This window comes from Pimephales promelas, chromosome 6 (assembly GCF_988280905.1).
Source record: "Pimephales promelas chromosome 6, fPimPro1.hap1.1, whole genome shotgun sequence".
Taxonomy (NCBI): domain Eukaryota; kingdom Metazoa; phylum Chordata; class Actinopteri; order Cypriniformes; family Leuciscidae; genus Pimephales; species Pimephales promelas.
Window position 1 is genome coordinate 35,323,064 of NC_142774.1, and position 25,069 is coordinate 35,348,132.

General features: G+C 35.5%; 1 protein-coding gene across 2 annotated transcripts in view; it reads right to left on the minus strand.

Annotated features, from left to right (window-relative positions):
- dachb (dachshund b) overlaps positions 1-21,266 on the minus strand; it is a 33,236-nt gene extending 11,970 nt beyond the window's left edge. Inside the window, exons 1-3 of one of the 2 annotated variants that reach the window (XM_089132497.1) lie at positions 20,665-21,265; positions 6,228-6,343; positions 1,078-1,197 (exon numbers count right to left, since the gene is read on the minus strand). In XM_089132497.1, coding sequence (XP_088988623.1) covers positions 1,078-1,197; positions 6,228-6,343; positions 20,665-21,107 — 679 coding nt within the window. In that variant the 5' untranslated portion in view covers positions 21,108-21,265. Of the gene's footprint in view, positions 1-1,077; positions 1,198-6,227; positions 6,344-20,664 lie in introns of both variants that reach the window. The other variant, XM_089132496.1, reaches the window with a different exon arrangement.
- Between the last annotated feature and the right edge of the window lie 3,803 nt (positions 21,267-25,069).

Genomic DNA, 25,069 nt, shown 5'->3' on the forward strand with positions numbered 1-25,069 from the left:
GGAAAGCTGCGCTCTCTTCCTCCTAAACACTTGTGAGAGTGGCCTTTGAAGTTCACATTATCTGTGTTAGTATTAGCCACAGTTAGCAGTGTTTGAAGACTCGAGATTTCATGTGATGCCTGCAAATCTGTCTAGCAAGTCTTGCTTAATGCAAACACTAAAAAAATGCAATATTCCTCTAATATCCAGTGAGATTGTTTTGTTTTTTTTAATGAAAAATGCATTAAATTGATCAAAAGTGTCAGTAAAGTGTCTAAAGATTTGTTAAGATTTGAAAGATTGGATCTGACAGGAATTGTGCAACACACGGACTCTAGGTCGAACATGTATGGGTGAATCATTCCGGTTGCCATTTTTCAACATTGGAGATTTTCAAAACAATTTCCCCCCAAGTGCATCGACAAGTGAGTTGAAACTCATTATAATATGCAAAACTGTTGTCCACTCACAGCAGTGGGCGTTTACTTCCAAGTCTTCAGTGCGAGACGCCCATAAAAACCGAGCGTTTATGACATAGGCTCAAAATTAGGGTAGAAAATAGCCTATTACTTATTCATTTTGATGTTTTTGAATGCAAAAACCAAGCGAAGGTCACGAGTTGACCTCAGACAACAATATAATAAAATTTAAAAAGCCAGTTCATGACCCTCGATATAAAAACCATAAAACCACAAATGAAATGACGTATCTTCTTATGCATAGAAACACTCAAATATTATGAATATATAACACAGCATATGCATACGCACAAACACAAGCACATCTGCACCAAATGTCTGGTTTCATCTCTAAGGCTGGTGTACGATTAACTATTCTCCTGTCCGTTGTTGGTCTTCTCTAAATGCACAGTCAGGCAGCAGTCATTAATGTCACCATTAGTCTCTGTAAACCAAGCACAGCCCTGCAACGTGGGCCCCTTGAGCGAGCTCTGTGATGGGGCTCATCTCAACCAAAAGGCCCAGGTTACTATTGCAAGGCCATCTGTCTATTGCAAGGCCACAGCTACAGATTGCACATTAAACAAGCTGCCTTTAACACAATACTTTAACAAACAAATAGTGAAAGCACACACCATACCTGTATCTGTATTAGAGTTGAGCTCATCTGAATCAAATTCTACGCCATTATGGGCCTTGTGTAGGGTCATCATCATCTTCATCTTCTGTATCTTCAAAGCTTCAGCCATTGTTGTTAAACCTGCAATACAAAAATATCACGAATTAGTGAGTACATGAAACACTCATATCTCACTTGTTTCTCCCACGCAGCAATGATGTAATCAAATGGAGGCACTTCTGCTTCATGTGAGAGTAAACTCATGTGTCTTCAGAACAGTTTCAGCTGAGATCTTAACAATATCTCAAGCTGAGCTCAGATTTTCTATAATCAAACGCTACAAAAATGCAATAAGACAACATAATCAAAGCTTTTCCATTCAAATCTATTTTATATTGTATACTAGGGGTGGGAATCTCCAGGCACCTCATGTTACCATTTGATTACGATTCAGAGGGCTGCGATTCGATGCTATTTTTTACCCCACTCCTACTGTATACACTTCTGGTCAAAAGTTTGCAATAATCAAGATTTTTTATGTTTTTGAAAGAAGTCTTTTATGCTAACCGAGGTTGCACTTATTTGATAAAAAAAATGCAGAAAAAAAAGGAATATTGTGAAATATTATTACAATTTAAAATAACTTTTTTCTGTTTCAATATATATCAAAATGTAATTTATTCCTATGATTTTAAAGCTGAATTTTCAGCATCCTTACTCCAGTCTTCAGTGTCTGATACACTGCTGCTATTTAAAAGTAAAAAAAAAAAATGCTTCTCTTTTTGGTCTTGAAAATCTTAATATACTGGTTTCAGGCTGCTAAGAGATGTGCTATTTATGAAGCACAAGTTGACAGTGATCGGATGTTGTCCTCAGCAGAGTTTTATTCAGAGCAACTGGAGGGTCGCAGTGCGATAAGGGACCTGAAATAACTCTCTGTTAGCTGGACAGAGAGAGAGAGAGCGTATCATGGAAGTCATCCAAGGAATAGCCATCTGCCAATCAATCACTTTAAACTCCTCCTACTACCAGCAATTAGCCAGCCGAGCTCTGGCCTTGGTTACCCTGGATACCATAAAAAAAAAATAAAAAAAGTATTGATTAGTGACAGACGGTCAATGCTCTGGACAAGTGATTGATGTTAGAATTGCTGCCTCTCTCATTATAGTTCAGATTTTCCAACACTGCAACTATCCACGGTGCATGCGATGGTGTGTGTGTGTGCCTGTGTATTTTTGCATATGTGTTCGGGTGAGCGTGTGTATTGCATCTGACAAGGTCACGATTGTGACAAAGGAAAAGAAAGGTGCAGGTGATGCTGACTGCTGAGAAGGAGAAAAACAATGGACCATTAACGTGCACACACACAGACACACAGACTGGCATATTCCCTTAGGAGAGCATTGACTGCTCGGCTAATCGTGGCTTCAATATCTCTATGTAAACGCTGACTGTTGCATGATCTTCAATGTGGGCTCACGGGAAAATAATCTTCAGAGACTTGAGTTGTGTTACGTAAGCTGTTTGACAAGAAGGAAACCGCTCGTTCAAGTGAAGTGAGACTGTCCTGAGGGAGGAATTCTCTAATGGTGCACCAGAAACAAAGCTCAGAGGTCACAGACACACACCATGAGAATACTTAAGATCATACTTGTTTTAGTAGTTTTAATGGTATACTTTGTCATTTGAGCTTTGCAATAACGTAATTCACCAGTCAATTTTGATTTATGGTAAAGAGCAGCTGGGACATTCTGCTAAATATCTCCATTTTTAAAATCATAGAATTTGGAATATTTCGAGTGAAATATTCCAGACAGTGAGAGAATGATTAGCCATATACTTGTATGTACTCAATTTTTTAAAATAAATTAGTACATTATTCATCAAGTATGTATTAAATTGATCAATAAAATACACTTACAGTGTTACAAAAGATTTCTCTTTCAAATAAATTATGTTCTTTTGAACTTTCTATGAATCAAAGAATCATGAAAAAATGTACGGACACTGTAAAAAAATATTTTCATGATGTAGTTCAGATAATATTTTGAGTTTCTGGTGATTAAATTAATCTCCTTCACTGTATTAAATCAATTTTTCCATTTCAATGACCTTAATATTAAGGCAACCAGGGTTACTTTTTTTTTTAAAGTTAAACCAACAATATTTTTTTTACAGTGCAAGTTCTACAAAAATATTAAGCAACAAAAACTGTTTTCAACATTGATTACAGTAAAAAAAAAAATGGGTTTTTTTGGTAGATGTGAATTTTGTTAAATCGACCGTTTTCTTTTAAACATCTTGGAAGCTGTTGTGTGCATTTTAAGCTATTGTTATGGAAATCAAAAACTGTATTTTCTCCTCTCGCCCGTTTGGCACCAACCCCCTGCTGTCTGTCATTCCCCTGTCATAAACAATCCCAAAAATTCCTAAACATGCCAACGAGGCCATTTTGCACAAGTTGGAGATTAGAAAATATGAAAATAAAAGATTTAAATGAATTTCAAAGTCAAATTTTACTTACCAAACTTACAGAAACAAAATCCATGCTATTGTCACATACCTCAGATCCAAAAAGAAAATCTTGAGGCAATTATTATATAACATAGCTCGTCATCTAATACATATTTATCTTTTTTTAATGTTTCATATTGAAATACCTGAAGCTTGTTTCCGCCACTGAATAAAAAATACACAACGTAATTTGGATTTTCTTTTTAAATTTCAGAATTCTAACTATTTTTTTCTCAAAATTAGGAGTTTTTTTAGGAGTGCAATTCTGACTTTTTTTTTTACATTTTTTAAAAAAGAATTAAGATTCTGCGATTTTATTATGTGGCAAAAACAAGCTTCCAAACATTTGATTGCACAGTATTTCTGACAAACCTGAACACAGTTTGAGACATTGTTGAGATCACTTCTGAAGCTCTAAAGAAACATTTAAGAGACAGTTTTTTTTGTTTTTCTCAGGCAAACAATCAGCGATGCATCTTTGAGATATTAAATACATTTCTGATTTTCTTATATGGAAGCAAACCAAAACACTGTTATGTCTCCAATGTGTTTGCTGGCCTGTTGTATCTTGCTGCTAGAACAGAATCATTGATTCACTCAATTGATGGCACCATGTTTTTTTACCTTACTGTCATACCCTAAACAATGACTGAGCACTTGGCAAATTAAAGCAAACTGCCCTACTCTCATTCCTAACGAGTCCTGACATCTGGCACTTGACGATGCCAAGACTGTAAGTGACATCTCCACGGTAACTGCTCAAACATGGCAGAATATCACCGCACAGTCTAGCGCATCCTCCATGGTGACCCCACAACTTTGTGTGTGTGAATGTTTATGATTTATGAGGATATGTACAATGACATGGGTGCTACACTGGTGATAGACTAAGCAAACGTGAGGACATTTCCTGAATCCTCATAATTAAAATGGCATGAAAAACATACTAAACATGTTTTATTAATGTTTCTTTGATGGTAGGTTTAGGTGTGGTTAGTGAAAGGGGACAGAATATACAGTTTGTATAGAATAAAAACCATTACGCCTATGGAGTGTCTTCATAATAATAGGTGCATCAACGTGTGTATGTGTGTGAGTGTGTGTGAGAGAGATTGTAAGGGGGGTTATTTTTGTGCTATTATTTTGACCACAGTGGAATGAGGCTAATTATTTTACTGTTTCTTGTATTGGCCTCATCAAGCTAAATAATTCCACGCAGTTATAGAGGAAAGAAATTCTGTGTAGATAATTTTTTTGTTAACTAAAACTACCTGAAATAAAATAAGGTCAGGTAAAATGACTAATACATGAAGAAAAAAAATAATTATCCTAAATAAATAATAACAAAAAAAAAACGTAATAAAATGACGTAATTTTCTAATTAAATAATTTAATTAAAACTTTATAAAAATTAAATCTAAAAAAAATAGTATAAAATACTATAATAATATACAAACAATACTAAAAACACTGCTGTGGTGTAATGGTATTTAATTATTTTCTGATCTTTACCCTGTAACAACAACAAAAACAATACTAAAATAAATCAAAATAATAATTTTAAATAATTATTAAAATATTATTAAAAAATATTATATTTATTTTAATAATAAATAAAGAGTAACAGTGGCACAAATCATGTTAATGCATGTGCATAATATATATTTATTTATATGTGTATGTGTACATGTATATGTGTGTATATACATATAACTATAATAATATATTAGGGTTGTCAAGTGATTAATCGCGATTAATCACATACATAATATATGTGGGTGCACTGTGTATAATTATTTTATATATAAATACACACGTATGCTTGTATATATTTATTATTAAATATTTATGCATGCTTGTATATATTAATTATGAAAAATATTTTCATGTATATACTGTATATAGATTTATGTATAATTTATATTAATTATATATAAATATATAACCATCGTTTGACAGCCCTAATATATATATATATACACACACACATACACAAAATCTATGTTTATCGTGATTAATGCCAAGGTACTTTGAATCTGAGCTGGTATTCCTTTAAAATTCAGCAGTTACTTTTTTAAATGACCAAATCATATATAAAAAGTAAATTACACTTTCCAGATTTAGCAAAAACAATTCAAAATTCTTTTTTCTGTTTTCTTTTCCTGAAAATAAGCCACAACTGTCTGAAAGTGGGAAGGACATGTCCTCTCCAGGTACAGTATAATGACTGCTACCCCCCTGATTCTGGCGGAAATAAGACATTTCTTTGGGCGGATTTCAGCTCATTTTTAGCATCCACCCTTCCCAATGTGATACAGTAGATTTGAGAAGAGAGGACGGGGAATGTGAGGCTTTTGGCCAGTGAGAGGAAGAGGGAAATAAAGAGGGATGAACAGATGGATGAGTGATCCCACTGGGGTGTGTCATTCATCACTGTCACCCGTAAAAGAAGGTGCATGAAAGATGACCGAACAGAGCGCAGAAAGGGAGAGAGAATGAAAGATGAGCAGAAGGACAGCAGAGGAGGGAGTGATTTAAGCATATACTTTTCATATGTGTTGAAGGGGGCTGTGAGTGAGTAAATTGAGGCTCATCTAAATTTACAGTGCACCGAACGTGGTGAAAAGCGAGCCGGGTTTGTGTACGGTTGGGTTTACCTGTGGGTGACAGCAGGGCTGGAGACAGAAGGCTGTTTGCTCTGTGGTGAAGGATTCTGGGGCTTTCTTGTGCACTGGCCCCATAGGAACGCTTTGGTGGGCGGCCTGGGCGAGAGCTGTGGAGGGTGTAAACAGACATCAGTATTGTGCCCATTATCAAGGACAACAGGGACAGACGAGAGGATTTCTCATAGAACCCGGGAAAAATAGAAACGCATTAGAAGCAAATAATACAAAAGTATGTTCAATGCAATCTGCAAAAACATTTATTTTCAAGCATTCCAAACTTACATGGTCATCAGCACTGATAAGGTTTGCATTCAATTTAGCAATATTCCAAGAAAATATATTACCTTTCTAATAATTATCAATTTTGAAAATTGTATGTACATACAGCGTGTATATAAAAATATTTCATATTTTTGTAACATTATATATCTCTTGTACAAATTAATGCATCCTTGTTGAAAAAACATACAGGCCTTAAAAACCTTGGAACAGTAGCATATATACACTTAACATAAATATGAGAATGTTAGAGGTCTTCGTGGTCAACAATTTGAATGTTAGTCACACAAGAGCTTCAGTAAATCACATAGATGTTTCAAAGGATTTATGGGGAGTATCAGAGGATAAGACACAGTTATGAGGTGAACATACCGAGGTTTCAGCTTTCTAACTGGACAGACATTATAACGGTCAAAGCAAGAAATTTATTCTGAGGGTTCGGATTCAGACTGTTCTGTATGCTTCAAAAGGGATGCTTTTGCTTTCTTCCCTTGAAGATATACAAGTAGTTTTAACATTGCACTTTGTCTGTCATCTGTCAATCATGGGACATGAACAACCCCCATAAAGCAACCAACTACTGATCAAATAAAGAAAGACAAACCCCTTCAAATTCAGTTGAAATAGACGAAAAATAATAAACGGGGTGCCCAGTCAGTACGGGTAACAGGAGGAGGAGAAAGAGAGAGGACAGCCAGTAGTCTTGCTTTTGTTTATAACTCCAAAGGTTCATCTCAGGGATAGAGGCACAATCTCTGAGCAGTCAAAGGTTAAAAGACACTGAGGGGCTTTTGCCCTGGAAGAATGTGGAAGAAAAAAAGAGAAAGACCTTTAAACAGAGGCCTGTGAATGACAGGGAAACAGACCGAGTTTAACATCCCTCCTTTGATTTATGGTAGTCGATGACAAGACTGTGATCTCTCCTCTGATAGAGCAACAATCATGAACCCCTATGTGAATAACAAGAAAAGGACATTGACGTACAGTGAGCAATGAACCAGTGGCATTTTTGGGAGCACTTTTATTTTACAGTGTCCGTGTAAGACGTTACATAAAATTACTATAGTAATAACTTAAAAAATTATGCATAATTATGCAGCTAACCCTAAAACAAACCCTCATCCTATAGTTAATTATTAATCCGTACTCTTTACTCTTGAGATGGGCTACAACAGCAGAAGACCCCACCGGGTACCACTCATCTCCACTGCAAATAGGAAAAAGAGGCTACAATTTGCAAGAGCTCACCAAAATTGGACAGTGGAAGACTGAAAAAATGTTGCCTGGTCTTTCTGTTGAGACATTCAGATGGTAGAGTCAGAATTTGGCGTAAACAGAATGAGAACATGGATCCATCATGCCTTGTTACCACTGTGCAGGCTGGTGGTGGTGGTGTAATGGTGTGGGGGATGTTTTCTTGGCACACTTTAGGCCCCTTAGTGCCAATTGGGCATCGTTTAAATGCCACGGCCAACCTGAGCATTGTTTCTGACCATGTCCATCCCTTTATGGCCACCATGTACCCATCCTCTGATGGCTACTTCCAGCAGGATAATGCATCATGTCACAAAGCTCGAATCATTTCAAATTGGTTTCTTGAACATGACAATGAGTTCACTGTACTAAAATGGCCCCACAGTCACCAGATCTCAACCCAATAGAGCATCTTTGGGATGTGGTGGAACGAGAACTTCGTGCCCTGGATGTGCATCCCACAAATCTCCATCAACTGCAAGATGCTGTCCTATGCTATTAGTATGGTGTACCTAATAATCCTTTAGGTCAGAGTATACTTGAAGCCTGAAGGTTTGCGAATTAATAGTATTTTCTGAAGATAATATGAAAATCTATCACAATTGTAGATAATTGTGGATGGTTGCCAGGGTGTTGCTCACTACCATAAGTCTTTATATGGCTAGGGTCCCTCCCTAGGGATCTTTCATCTTTTTTAATCACTTTCTCCTCAAGCTCTCCTCAACAAGCCACACAATTTGCAGAATTATTCATGAGCGTAGTGTAAACGGTGCAGGGTGTGTTATGCGCTGAAATGTAATACTTCGTGTCTTAAAAAAGCAAGAAAAATCCCGTTTCTCTGATATGGCCCCTTTGAGATCCCCAAATATTAACACAGGCTCAGCAGCAGTTTAGATTTGACAGATTTTTAGTACATTTAACCGGCAATGAGATTTTGAAACAATAAGGACTGTTTATTGCACGCTTTAATTAGTTTGATGCCTAAAAGAGCCACAAGCACATGTAGAAGATTCCCACCAGAGAGAAAGAAGAGGGCGAAAAAAGCATTTCCACGGCAGTTCAGCTGCTCATATCTCTCTTTTCATCCTGGTGTGTAATGTTTATACATCCACTAACCCGCTGTGTCAGCCTAACAGGAATGTGTGCAGTGTGTGTGGGACGGTGTGTTGATGTACGGGGGTGTGAATGGTTTCCTCTTTCTTAAAAGCACAGGCAAAAGGAAGAACGCTGTTTACAAAGCTTACAGTAATGCAGCTTTGGAGACGCTCATTCATTGATCTCTTGATACCACTCCTCTCTTTCTCTCGCTCTGTCTTTCTGTGCACACACACGGAAACACAAAAAAAGCTAATCCAGATCTACTGACAACAGCTCTTTTGTTCTGTATTATCAGAGAGAAAAGAATCCCTCTCTTTTAGTGAACGACGGGATGAGCCGCTGATGGAAGCGATGCAGTCATGCAGAGGTCACTACCGCGCACAAACTCTCATAAAAATGACTGAAGCACCGATTGTATGGACTGGAAACACACTGGCTAAACAAGCCCAACAAGCCAAGAAAAAAAATGCCAAGGTCAGGGGTTTGATTCAAACATCAGAAAGAGTGCATGTTTAACCGTACACCAATTATGACTGGGTTTAAAATCATTTAAACGTCATGTAAACAGCTTTAACTGCACCATAGTACTTTTCAAACATTTTTTTGGTAGTAAATAAATCCTTAGTAAAACATTATATGCACAAAGGAAATCTGTATGTTGCAAATGCAATATAGTTATATTATATTTTCTTTTGAAAAATGTGAATATAAATTAGCAAAATATGAGCACCCCACCAATTCTGGTCCCAAAGTGAGATTGTGTTTTTATACTGTAAATCACAATATAAGATTTTCCAGGTTTTTAGTCTAACTGTGGGCAATGCATTTTTTTTAAATAATTATCTGAAAACCCTGAGTGTTTTAGTATTTTGTATGTAGCTTAATTAATGTATGAAATAAATTATTTATTTAATCTATTCCATTTATGCATCATCTATTTTAATTGAAAGGACGATATTTTCTTAATGTTTAATTTGATCGTCGTGTATAGTTTTGTTTGTGAAGCCAAAGACAAATTCCCACAGTATAGTGGACAATAAAGTATTATCAATTATCTAAACACGCTTGCTCACATGCATTCAGGGCTATTGTATGAGATCTTGAAGATATTTGCTGTATTATCAGGACAGGAACACTAAATAACTAAATATTGATGTTTTACTCTAGAGTGTAGGTTAAATTTTATTATATTATTACATTTTATCAAAAGACACCCATAACTCTGCATAAAACATATATCAGACCACACCCAAGAGCCTGTTACTATGGAAACCTTTTCTCAATCAATACTCTGTCATCGGCTATGATTGGTGGCAGATGGAGGACAAGGGAGGATTCCCCCAGAGATCAAAGACATATTATTAAAGCTCAGGCGCGCGCACACACACACACACAGAGAGAAGGTAGCTCTACTATTTATTGCCATGATAGATATCAAACAGCTGTCATAGCCGTTGACCACAGGTCTCACTGAAGTTCCTCTTTTTATTCATAAACGTTCACTAACAATAACTGTTAAGGTGGAATCTCATGGAAACATGTCATGTAGTAAACGAGTCACACTTCACCCCAAAACTAAAAAAAAAAAAATAAAACATCTTCAACAGGGTATTATTGTTGCTGTCGAGCGGAAACCTTGTATCTCGATCTCTATTTTATTTTTTTTTTTCATAAATCCTTACTATTGGTTAAATTAAAAAGAGCTTGTGACTAAACCTTTTATCTCCATTTTTATCTCACTGACGTTAAAATAAATCAGCATATTTCTCCCAATTTTAAAACTACTACAGTACACTGTAAAAATTAATATGCTTTATCTAATCAAAAAAATTGTGGCAACAGATCACAAGCAATATTATTAATTACATTTAACAAAGTAGAATTGAGTAATAATGAGTCAAATTAATTCCTTAAAAGTTAACCATTTAAAACTAGTAAAACTTACAACAACCAAAAAAACATAAATTTAAGTCACCAATATGGTGATCGGTGTTTGTTTGTTTGTTTTAAAATTTTGGTTTTCTCCTTCAGTGATTCTGCTTGTTAAAATCAGGTGTCTTTAATGTTGGCAATATAAAATAAAGAATTCTTAATTAATCTTTGACATCTGTCTGTTAGTGAGATATGTTTGTTAAATTTTTTGGTGTAAACTTTTCTCATTTTAAATTTGATTATATAACTCAATTCTAATTTGTTAAATTTAATAAATAATATTGCTTGTAATCTATTGTCACAAGTTTATTGATTAGATAAAGGGTATTTTTACAGTGTAGCATATAATACTTAAACACTTTCTCCTATCGCAGCTTAATGTGATAAAAGGTTGATTAAACTGAAAATCATTGGATCTGTGAAAGTTTCACAAGATGGTATCTGTTTTTGAGCGTTCAGGAATTATAATAAATGTTGTCAAATGTTTTTAAATGTTTTTTTCCATCAAGAGCGCATACATTTTTGGTCAAGATCTTGTATTGACTGTCCAAGAGTCCAGCACTCTGTAAAGTCTCCTCCAGCACATCCCAAATAATTTCAATATATTTAAGGTCTGGACTCAGAGATGCCATTCATGTGTGAAAATAATTCTTCATAATCTCTTCCAATTTGAGCCTGATGAATCCTGACATTGTCATCCTGGAAAATGGCCATGAAGTGTCTTCCTACACTCCATCAATTAGGGTTAGAAGAACTGTTGCCAAACATAAAACATGCTAGAGACATGATTTTCTTTTTTCTTTTTTGCCAGGAAGTTTATATGATTAAGTATACCTGCACCTTCCACTTAATTATGTAGATCATGTCAATAAAAAAAATTCTCTCTTTGATTTTGGGGTGAAATGTGACCAGGTTTTGTGTGGCATTCAACTGTTAAGATTACCAATCTCATCCTATACAAAATATCTCTCTTCATGTACGAATTACAGACATATTTACAAGAATAGCTCATTCACCATTGAGACAATAATCAACCTGCTTTACTGCATCACACACCTGAATTAACATGCTTTGATAAGACAGAGCATCTTTGGGTTTTTTGTTCAGTTTTTTTTCTACTATGATGTCATACTCTGGAGGGAATCCCTCCCTCCTTTATTGATTGGTCAAGGTTGTCTTCTTTACTTTCTTTCTTTTCATTTGAGCTAGGTATTGAATTTATGTAGCCCTTTGCCTCTTTTTCTCAGTACTATCAAGTATGATAATAAGGACAGACAAGCAGCACACACATAAACAAACACACACACACTCTCTCTCTCACACACACACTTAATCACACATTCACACACCCATTCATACACACACACACACACAATGACATCTATTGACTTTCTTCCGAGAAATACAATAGCTCCATCTTTCTCTGGCTGGTTTTGTGTGGACTACAGAAGAGCTAATTACAGTCTCTCATTTTCAATTGAGTGAGAAGAGCAGAGATGACAGAGAAAACGCACAAAAGGAAAGAAAAAAATGTCCATAACAAAAAATAACAGAGAAGGGAGGGAGAGAATGAATTAGATCACAGTGAGACAATTTGAGACTTATTCAGTGTTCAAAATCAATTTCATTTACAGCCTTTGACACTTTATATTGTACAGTAGCCTATATTATGAAATGAACACAATGCTTAGGCTCTGAATTATGACTGTTGCTTTGCTTATAATACTTACAAACACACTATGGTGACGAGTTTTGCATGGGCGAGAACAAATCCCACTTTCTTCAGCAAATGTAAAAATCTAGCATGTTGTACAATATAAAAAATCTAGAGGCACAACATCCATGTTATACATTATTAGATCAAATTAAAACAGTTTTCTCTAATGTACAAATATATACACACATTACTCCAGTCTTCAGTGTCACATGATCCTCCTAATATGCTGACTTGCAGCTCAAGATACAGTTAGAATTATTATTAATAGTTAACCACAAAATAACATCATCAAAAAAAAAATAATCTTCATTTGCGTTCCGAAGATGAACAAAGGTCTTACGGGTTAGAAACGACATGAAAGTGAGTAATTAATAACAGAAATGTTATTTTTGGGTGAACTAACCGTTTAAAAATATATTCAAATATATTTCAAATATTTTTCAATTCATATTTCAAAATATTACCGTTTTTAATATATATTTGATCAAACACATGGAGTCTTGATAAGAATTTTAATACATGTTTTTGATTAATTTTGCATTTGAAAAAAAAAATCGGAGTAAAATGTATTTAGTAGGCCGTGTAAGAATGATGACTAAAGAGGGGGAAATGGACAGAGAGAGAGAGAGAGTTTATCTGCTGCTCTGTTTCTTGACCACACAAAGGCGGCATTCATTCTCTGTCTAAAAAGAATCATAGAAGCAAACAGAGAACATAAATGCTGATTTCTATTCATAGAGTGAAAGAGGAAAAGGGGCACAATGAAACAACAACAACTGGTGGCTTATAGAAATATTGTTGACAGACAAAATGACCAAGTGAACATACAGTACATGATCTGACACATATGATCTGCTCTAAAAGCTAGTGAATGCTCTAATTATACTATAATGTGGAATAGTATTTATTCCGTTCTAAGAATTATTGACAAAATAGATGTGTAATTGTGTCAACCAAACATCTTTTGCAGATGGGAGGTCGCTAGGGTGTTCAGTTCGGTTGTTAGGTGGCTACTAAAAGGTACAAGATAAAAAAGCCTAAGGCTCTCTGGCTCCGTATACATCTTTGCATTGTGCCAGATTAAAATCATGTATCTGATAGCTTAGAAATAGTAGTCCTCTAAATTCCAGCCTCCAAATATGAGCTTTAGCATGAATATTATAACAAATAGCATAAAATGAGTTACACGCTAAAGTTCAATACTTAGTTTTCGCAGTTTTTTTTAATCACAAACATATTAACAATAATAAAAGTGACTCTTACAGTGTGCGAGTAAGTGCCACTAATGACCAAAATTCTACATTGACGGATTTTCAGTTTCTGCCTCTAGCTCATGAATACTTCTTCTTTCTCTTCTACTCTTCCTGTCTTTCTTTTCCTCTGCCTCCTGCATATTAAAACATTTACTTATTCAATTCTCTCTTCTTTCCTCCCTCTCTGTCCTCTTTAGATAGAGGACATATTTGCAAGCCAATAAACAATCCTCTGTGAGTGTGTGTGTGTGTGTGTGTGTGTGTGTGTGTGTGTGTGTGTGTGTGTGTGTATGTGTGTAGTGCCAAGTCAGCACAGTCAGGGATGACACCTTGTGATCGGACAGAGAGACGCGAGCAGCATTCTCAAAGGTGTTACAGGGTGAGAATGGGAAAATTTGGGAGAATATATTAGACAGGAGTGGAATAAACCACAAACGGCAGGTGTTACAGTGATTTTAAGAGTTTTTTTAGGCATGACAAAAATAAATGAATGAATATCTTTTGAATGGCTGTAGTAGCTAAGTTATAGGAGGTTGACCATAGACTCGAAGCACTTCAACAAGCGCGTTTTTTTCCGCCTGGCACGCCAACAGCATCGACGATTTCATTTTTTAATTTGAAGTTGAGATTGTGAATTAGATTCAAAACTATCTATCCAAGTGTGGAAAAAACAACTGTTTAAAAGAATACAGAAAAGTGAAAGAATCCAAAAGACCGTTTTCAAGCTCTTTTTCATACAATGACAATAAACAAGCCTGCAATAAAAGCACAGTTAAAGTATCATAAGAGTGGCCCAAACAACTCTTATGCTTATATTCTAAGTCCTCTGATGATTTGTGTGAGAAACACACCAAAACATAAGTGGTTATTCACTGAAATACTTGACACCTGCCCTATATCTCCTTGGTGCTTTCACAAGAAAAATTGCAATGTCTGATTTGTGAATGAATCATTGTTTTGAGTCAGTTCTTTTCAATGAATCAATTCATCTGGTTCACAAAAACTGTCTAAATAATTTGTTCACAAATTGGTCTAATCCAATTGCATCTGATCTGATCCACCAAAGTCTGTTTTTTCACACAAAGCTATTATATGATTTAAACACACACACACCTTAGAGCATGTGTCATGGACTACCATGATGATAAATTCACAATGCTTTTGCATCCTTTTTGAGGTATGAAAAGCTTTCATTGTGAAAAAAAGTGGTGGTTTTAACCCATTTTGGTCATATTGTTAGATATGAAAATATATAACAGTAAGTAAATGATCACAGATATTTTTTATTTTTGGGTGAACTCCTTTAAAATGAAGGCATGAGAAAATAAAAGAAAACAGCCTTTGGAACATAATACTGTCAACAACTACTTTGTCATTTTTTTCCTTCAAGTCTCTAATGGAGAGGTGAGTAGGAAGAGAGGGCTTATCATGTGTCTAACATCCATCCATAACATCCACACCTCAACAGGAAAAAGCGTGGGGAGGGAGTGTGTGTGTGTGTGTGTCTGTCTGCTTGACTGTCTTAAGGGGAAACTGACAATTTTACAACAGCTTATCTCCCTCCCTCAGATAAGAGACCCAAACAGAAGTCTGGTTTATTTTGTTCGGAGAAACATTATCACAACGGATCTATCCATCCGCATGTTACCCGTCTACGCAACGCAAACACTGACGCATGATCTCAACAGAAGTCATAAAGGAGGTCATGATGCTATGGCTAAAACAAGTGAGATGGGGCATCTGTTCGTCTGAAAACAAGCTGACTCTTGTTGCGTCTAGACGAGATCATTCATTTATGCGTCTGTGAACCGCACAAGCAGCAGGTCATGAAAAAAAGATGCCAGATTCCTCCTGTTTCGTTCAGTATCTCGGGTACTTAGCGTGCTAACCTGTCACTTAGCACCTCACAATCAGCTAATCACTCGATGTAACATACAGAACTTCTCTTTGTGTTCTAATCGCTAAACAGAGCTATTGTCTCACAAGTTGGAAAAAGGTCTTAATGCTTTAATTGTCTGTTTGGTTTAACCTACTTTTGACTGTAAAAGATTGTATCTTCCTAACTGAAAACAAAAGAAAGGTTTTAGGTTTCTGTGATGGCAAAACTGAATTTTCAGCATCCATTCGTCAGTGTCACATGATCCGTCAGAAATCATTCTAATGTCATGTTTAGTTCCTGTACTTGGTTCTGTTGTTTCATGGTCATGTTCGGTTTCATTTTTCTTGTTACCATTTGCCTTGTTCATAGTTTGCTACCATAGTTACTGATTGAATTATAGATTTGAAAATAATTTGAAACCCTAATTTGAAAGTGATTGCAGTACCAGTTTTGGCCACAATCTTGCATACAGCTCCTTTAAGAATTCGTTCTCTCGTTTTATTAAATTGTGGCCATGACTTAAGAATTCATTCCAACAACTTAATTTCCTCATTTTAGTAAATCATGGCCATGTTGCACTAATTCGTTCCCTCGTTTTGATTTAACTAAAACAAGACAGCGAACCGTGGAGCGAACAACGTGGCCACGATTTAGTGAAACGAGAAAACAAAATATTATATTGTGCAGTCGACTTAGTAAAATGAGGGGGGGGGAAATGTATGGTTTTATGAAAAAATGTACGCATGATTTATTTAAAATGAGGTAAAGTTTTGTTTTGCTGACAAATTAGTAAGTCACGGTAACAAATAGGTAATTCGTGGCCACGATATAAATGTGTTGTTTTTTTTTCCGCATGTCATACGCGGGGCTCCATAATTTGAAATAGAAATCTTTTGTAGCATTTTAAATGTTTTTACTGTCTTTGATCCATTTAATGTGTTCTTGATGAAGAAAAGCATTCATTTATTTTCTTTTTTTTTTAACTTTTGAACGGTAGTGTACTGTATTTATAGATGTTTACATCATTTCAACTTAAATTACATCAAACTGAATTAATAAAATTAGTTGAATCTTATAAATGTTGAAAATTGCTTAACTTATTTTGATGAGTTAAACCAATGTAAAAACATATGTTGTCGCAACTTATTGATTATATTTTTACAGTGTCGTGCTTAATTATCTGAACCTGCAATCTAACGGGGCTTTATAATCCACATGTTCCTGATGTTCACCTGGACTACACAATAACTTTCTGAAGAGGAAGTCTCGCATATTTACAGCCTGATTTTTGACAGAGAGTCACAAAGCTGTGACGCATAAGTCGTACCATCCAACATCCGCTTCTGATGTGGACAAATGTAATTAAGTGTTATCAAAAAGTCCACTTCACGCTACACATTAACCTCGCTGAGTGCAACTGCACCCCTAGTGAAGCTCATTAGTACTGAATGTACTGAATGACCTCAGCTGAGACACAACTCAATAAGGAATCAAATGAATGACTGCTGCTCTCCTGGTCTTTCACACTCACAGCTTGAAGCAGCAGCAGATAGTGTGGCCTGTTTTACAGAGCACGCATATTACAGGGTTTTTTTGTTGTGTTTTTTCGCATTTCAAAACTCTCAGTACAAAAAACTGATCACACTTGTAACACAGCTGTAGTCATTCTCGCGAAACCTGATGTAATGCTTTCATTCAGTTGCACATATTTTAAGTCCACATAATCATTGTTTCAAACACAAAACTATTGTAATAATGTAATGAGAATGAGAAATTTCTCTCTCTCGCTCTCTCTCTCTCACACAAAGTTGTGGTTATCGTCAAAGATAAATCACGTAATTCATTATATTTGGTTATCTGTATCAGAAATTGCAAACAAGTTCTATAGAAATTACGTCTCTTACAGTTACCGTGAATGAAACATGTATATAGATGAATTGTACTTGTGTAGTAAAAAAGGATACTAAAAGCATTTTTTGTGTTGTACTACACTGATGACTAAAAATGAATACGCTTTTTCTAATCAATAAAATTGTGGTAACAGATTACAGGCAATATCATTAATAAAAGTGAACAAATTAGAATTGAGTAATAATTAATCATTTACACCAAAAAATAAAAATAAAAATCAAAAATATCTGAATATCAGACAGACATCAAAGATTAATAAAGAACTCTTTATTTTATATTGCCAACATTGAAGACACCTGATTTTGGACCAGTAATTTTTAAACAAACCTAAAACAAACACCGATCACCATCATGGTGACTTAAGTGTACTTTTTTATTGTTTTACTCATTTTAAATGATTAACTTTTTAAATTAATTATTACTCGATTCTAATGTGTTAAATTAAATTACTAATATTGCTTGTAATCTGTTGCCACAATTTTTTTTGATTAGATAAAGCGCATTCGTTTTTACAGTGGAAAATATGCTGAAATGTTTGAAAAAAAGTGCACTTTTGATGATCTGTTGTGATATTAGCACAAGTTTTGAAAATATTTACTTGTAAAAATAGTACCAAAGCGTATAAAAAAAACTGTAACAGGTTACTGTATTCACACGGTCTCCACCTAAGCAAAGTGCACTGATGAAATTGACAAACTGCTTTACTTCAGATTCTAAAACTAGAACTTAAGTCTGATCAGAGAGGCCATTGTATATCCATATTACAGCAGACATAGTCCAACGCAGCCCCTACAGACTCACCAATACATGATGGATCACTTCATACGAACACAATTGTGATTCAACAACGTCTGAGGCATGGACTTATGTTTTATTGTGCAAGCTTCTTGCTTTTCAAATTCTTCTTAATAAATGGTAATGTTCATTGCATGACAAGCTAGGCAATAAAACAAGCCATTGAGCCAACTGTACATGATCACATATGGTGAGACATCACTGTTTATACAGAGAAATAAAATCACGAGTGTATGTGTGTGTTCTCCACAATATATGTCACAGGTCAATAAGCAGTTCACTCATGCAAAGCAGTGTAAACCATCTGCTAGGAAACATAATCCAGACAACACAAAGGTGAAATGTGACCAATACTAAATTCTTAATATAATCAAAAATGATATTGTTCTTCCTGGAATCATTCAGTTGTTATCATACTTTCTTATTAATAACGTAATTAACAATGATTTATGATTTTGTTAGTGGTACGCTATCAAATACGTAGATGGCCTCAGACATGAACTAAAAGCCACAAAAATTATGTGTTTTACATAATTATCTACAAACCCTGACTGCTATTAAATGTTTTCTCTCTCAGCAATTTCTTAAAAGATCATAGTTTTAAATTTCAAGACGTTTTTTTTGTCCTTCAAATGACTAGCTTCCAAATCTCACCAGAGGCAACGGTTCTGACATTCACACCCCATAAAAATATTTCCTGCAAACCTGTGAATGTATCCAAAAGTCCCTTTGAAACCTGATGACAGACTTTCTTCAAAACACATGACCTAATATGACAGTATATCTCCCCTCTATTCAGTCATGGTCTCTGCACAGACAGACCGCAACAAAGAGAAGGATTAGGACATCACATTCAAAGCACCATATTTTAACCTATTGTCTGCTGTGAATAAAGCGCAACCGTAACATGACTCTGTAGATGTTACACGATCCCAGTGTTTTCACAGCACTGTACAAAACATACTAAAATATATACAGTCAGGTAGTTAATCACTTAGGCATTACACAGAAGCCATTACTCAAATGAAATGTTTATATGCATTGAAGTATTAGGCTCCAAACGAATTTGGTCTAAATGCAAAAAAAAATAAATAAAAAATAGTTCTCTGTTTGGAAGAAGACTGTTATTGCTGATATTAGTAATGAAACTTAACATGCTCAAAATGTCCTTAATAAAAAAAATTCAAAAACAAGCAGTGAGATTTGAAAGTGGATAAACAGTTGACCAATGCATATGTGTTTACATAAGGATCTGGAAAATTGATCTGTGTCAAGTATGTGAGGATCTAAGGGGATTGAACAAGACAGGCATGCACTGGGCTTCAAAGAATGGCAATTACAATCACAAGCTGACGCACAACGTGTATTCACAGAACTAATGGTTCCTGACGGGACTATTCCATCCAATTAGAGCCATGGGTTTTCATTCAGGGGTCTGTGGAAGTATTCCAGCGTGTCCATGGAGAACACAGATACGCATTGTAAGGCAAGCAAACTTCCTCGATAAAAGTTGTATCATGAAAATGTACCAGTTACGTTACGGGACCTTGCATTAGCAGAATATCTGAGATGGTCCGAATGCAATCTGCAAATATCTGTTTTCACATGTTTTTATCTTCTTAGTTAAAGTAATTTAATATCGTTTGTTGCTTAAAAGTAAAACAATATTAAGTGCAACCTTCTAGATTGTAAAAATGAAGAAAAAATAAATGTTGGAATAATTATTTGGCATAATATTTGGTTTTATTTGCAATTTAGTTTTACAATATATATATATATATATATATATAAAATAAAAAATCTTTTGGCCGCCAAATCAAAGTCAATGGGCTGTAACCAACATTCAAGAAGCCAAATTATCATTTGGCAAACAAAACATAAAACAAAAAAGTTACTCTAAATCAATATATCAACAAAATCAATATATCTGCAGAAAATTTCTTTTAAAAAAACAAGGATTTAATTTCTAAGAACTTTCTCAGAGCTTTTGAGTTATATTCTTAATGTTTATTTTTTATTCTTAATAGCCTATTACTTTCATCATTTGCCACCAAGTCAAAACTGGAGCTCCACTTGTTGCTTTCTGTCGCCATTTGAAAGGACTCAAGAGCAACATAACGGGACACTATGTTCCTATACCAAACCCTGATGGAAAATAGCATTCATTCTGTTTAACACATTTCTGTGCAGTGCTTTTAATAATTAATTAATTGAAAATTATTAGTTTACTTTAGGATCTGCAATTTAAAAGTAAGCGCAAGCACACCAGTTATAAACTTAGAGGAAGAAAAAAAAAATCACCAAACGAACCTTGCATTGGTACAGTCGTTGTACAACGCTTCAAAATCCTTTCTGGAAATGAGTTTGCAGCGGTTCACTCCGGGCTGGATGGCACCGAGTCCGCGCAACACGCGCACCTGCTCCACGGAGCACACCACCGGGTTTATATCCAAACGCTTGAGTTTCGTGTACACGGTGTGCAGTCCGCCGACAAGGTGCTTCAAGAACAGGTCGAAAACTTGCGGGAGACAAATGAGCTCCTGACCATCAACGCTGAAAGAAGCGACTTTCACCCCGTGCACCTCCACGATTTTGCATTCGTTTGTCGCAACGCCGCTCGGAAGCGTCGCGTTCAGAGAGTTGATCAGACGCGGAGAGTCCGTGGGACTCGAGAAGAACGGGTCAGCTCTGAAGAGTTTACCGGACACTACAGAAGTCCCAGAGTGAACCGGAAGAGTCGCAGGAACGGCCATAGTGGTTATTACAATTAACTTTCTTAATGTGCCCTTTTCCGTCGTCTACTTTCTCATCCCTCACTCTATTGTGTGCGTCTCTCTCTTATGCGCTGCGTCCAGAGAGCAAACTGGCAGCAACGAGCCGCGCGCCCCTCTTTACCCGTGTGAAAATTCAGATGAACGGAGCGCTTCACGGTTCGGCTGACTCCGCCTCTCACTGGAAGAATGATGCACCATTTTGCCAACCACATGTGCTCCAATTTATGCCTAAAGACTTCACTGGAGGGCGAGAAATTACAGCCCTCCTCCTCTATTGAACGATTGTCCAGCTTGCTTCTATCAAACTGTTAAGATCTCGTCTATGATCATTCAGACGAGACATCGCAACCATCAATCTCAAAATGATTCTAAACGTTTTTTCTCATATATATAGACTATATATATATATATTTTTTTTTTCTAGGCAATGTTTATTTGAAGTAGGCTAACTACAAATAGGCAATTTTCGCCCAATCTGCTCACATAATTTACCACAGTAGCCTACAAATAGCACATTACTTCTACTCCTACTTCTATTTACATTTTGTGTGAATAGCTTCCTTCACTATTTACACTTTGTAATGTATAAACATACATATGCTATTTGCACATGTTGAAAACACCATTTACACTATGTAGCCTAAACAAAACTTACAGGGATTATTTTATAGCCTATTTCTTAAAAAAATAAATAATCGTTTGTCACACCATGAAACATTTAATTTTTTTATTTTAGTTGTATTTATCTACTATTATAGTGCTTATTAATATTTTGAATTAACTTTAATTTTAGTTTTAAATTTGTTATGTAGTTTCAATTTGTATTTAGTTTTAATTTATTTTTGTTTCAGTTTGAGTAATTTTAGTACTTCAACTAATTTATTTTAAGTTACGGCAACATTTCTAATCATCCATAAATTTATCCATCCATTCGATGAACCATTTTTTCCATATCTGTCCAAAAAATACAATATTCACAAATATTTGGTAAAACTATTTTAGTGTCCTTGTTACATGTCTTACTGTAGATGTACTAACTACTGTAATAACAGTACGTTATGCCAGCCCATTCTCACCCCCAAGGCGTCACTTAACTGACGCCTTGGGAAGCATTTGGACATGCTTCAATATCTGACGCTTTAGTCGCCCTTTAGCGTCAGTTAGATGACGCCCTAGGATCGCGTGTACCCTACCCCCACCCCACACCTAAACCTAACCGCGTCCTCTAACTGACGCTTTCCTTTAGCGTCAGTTAGATGGCGCCGTAGGATCGCGTCATGTAAGTGATGCTAAAGGGCGCCTAAAACGTAAAATATTGAAGCATGGTCAAAGGTGACGCCTTGGGGTGAGAATGTGTTGGTTATGCATAATTGCCCTAATGCTATAGTAATGTATTACTCGGTACTTACAATCTATTACACTGTAACAAAGAATCCTTAAAATAAAGTGTAACTGAAATTCCCACTCATACACAGAGAAAAAAAGGTGAAAAATTGTACCTTTAGGGGTACAAAAGCTCATTTGGGGCAGTACCAGGATATTTTTGTACCTTTTTCTTTTACCACAAAAAGGTGTACGTATTTTTACTCTAAGGTATACACCTTTTGGTGTAAAAAAGGTGCACAGATGTCCTTTAAGGGTATGCCCCAGCAGTCCAATGTGTTATACACACTAAACTGTTCATGCACACTAAATTGTGCACGATAGTCTTATGTCAAGAAAATAAAGCGTGAATTAAGAAGCATGGTCCTTGGGCAATAGAAGAATCAGCTTTGTCTTTTATAGGTCAGGCTAAGTCAGGTACTCAAGCGTTTGAATGCCATCTGTTCAGCATCATTGGGAAAACAAGCTCACACATCTGGATCTGTCTGTGGAAAGACTTCTGTGCACCCCTCTCCTGGGAACTCGTGAGAAATCCTTTGAGAAAAATGCCATTAAAATACCCCACACATCTCCTTAACAACATTTGCATTCCCATCAGACATGTCATCTCTTTATTCACATTAATGAATTTGTAAAATCTCTTTTAAAGTGTTCTGTCATGGAAAATGGATAGTTCAACCAAAACTTGTGGCATCAATTACCTAAACGTCACTGATAAGCACCTTTATTGTTGTAGAATTTTTAGCAAAATCTGATTTAACTGTATATCAATAGGACAAAAGTACTATTAAATTAGATAAACTGGAAAATAAAGGCATTTTTTATAGTGACCACAGGCTTTAGAAGCAGTTAGCCAAATACAGACACTATTTTGCTATGTCTAGAACAATGATCTTATCTCAGCATGAGCTTTTGATATATACACATTTAGAACACAAACTGACACGTCAACTGACGACAATGAAACCATTATAAAACAGCATGCTGATTAAACTGATCTAAACAATTTATCAGCACTTAAAAAACTCCTTTTGGATATCGAAAAGCAACTTCACGACTTTCCATTGTAGACCAATGCATGTGGCATTAGGATAATGTGTCAGGAAGATGTCAATGACCTTAATGACACTTTGACCTGAATTTGCATATCAGGGTGAAATATAATTATGAACAGTAAGAATGAGACTTTCTGTGAAACAAGGCTGGAGTTAATCCATTCAAATCCAATTTAAAGGAGAGAAAGAGTGTATAACTAGTCTTAGACTGACATGCTGCTCTTTAAATGGTTAATGGTCAGTAAATTAATCGTGTGAAAGCTATAGGAATGATTTGAAAATGGAGTATTAATATAAGGGTATTAATTTGACCCCCAAAAAAGTGTTCCTCACACAGGAAAACTTTAAACATACCATTTGAACACTCTATTAATACTTCTGGCATTTTCGTCACCCGTTTTCACAATATTTTTATGTGTAGCAGAGTGAAGTGAAGTGTTTCCATCTTATCTATGTAATTAACTATATTATAGGCTATATTAAATATCATATTTAAATTTGTATAAAAAACAAAATGTCAGTTAGCAGATGTTCATATCCATAGCGGTTCACAGTAAATCTGTGAATCACTATGGATAAGAATATCTTAGGGGAAGAGGGGATGCATGTTGCATATGGATTTGAAGATCATTCATTTTTATGTGATTTACACTCATTAAAGAGAATGATGAAAATTTGTCCATGGCATTTTACCTTTGTTTGTATATCATTGACAATAAATCATCTTGCTTTCAGGATCAAAGCTGAATATCTATGTAAAAAAGTTAGATATTAAATATATTGAAAGGACATTTAAAGGACATTGACCTTTAAAAATATACTACTAATTAAAATACACAAATGCTACTATTTAAAATGCTTATTAACCCATTAAACAGGAAATATTACATACTTTGATGCAATTTCTGAATAGATAACTACCAGACACATTTTCATTGTTAAACAGGATTTGAACACACAACAAATAGAATACACACAAAACAGAAAAGTCAAGGTCAGTCGGTCAGAGATTTGGCTACTTGCTTGATTTTGATCACTTTAAGGGCACAAGGAATGAGAGAATAAAGAAAGAGTATGGACCATATTTCTACTCCTGTCTTATTAATTTTTCCCCTTCTTTCAAACACACGCATTTACAGACAGAGAGACACATATCTGCCACTCAAAAGAGCAGCATAAACATATAAAAAGATCAGACGAGTGGCCAAACGTCTTCAGTAAATGGAAAAATAAATCCAGATGCACTAGAATAAACCGATGGACTATGATGACCTAGATAATGAAGAAGCCTCATAAATCTGATAAATACAGTACACACGTTAATTATCTGCTGTTTAGAATCGGATCTAGAATTATTTGCCGAAATTAAACGTGCCCCAAGCTGTCACATCCAGAAAGAAATGACTGTCACATGTAGGCTATAAAAAAACAGCTAAGTCTCAGACACGCTCTCCCTTTACTTTCTGCAGCTCTTTGTCATTGTGTGCAAATGAGAACAGATGT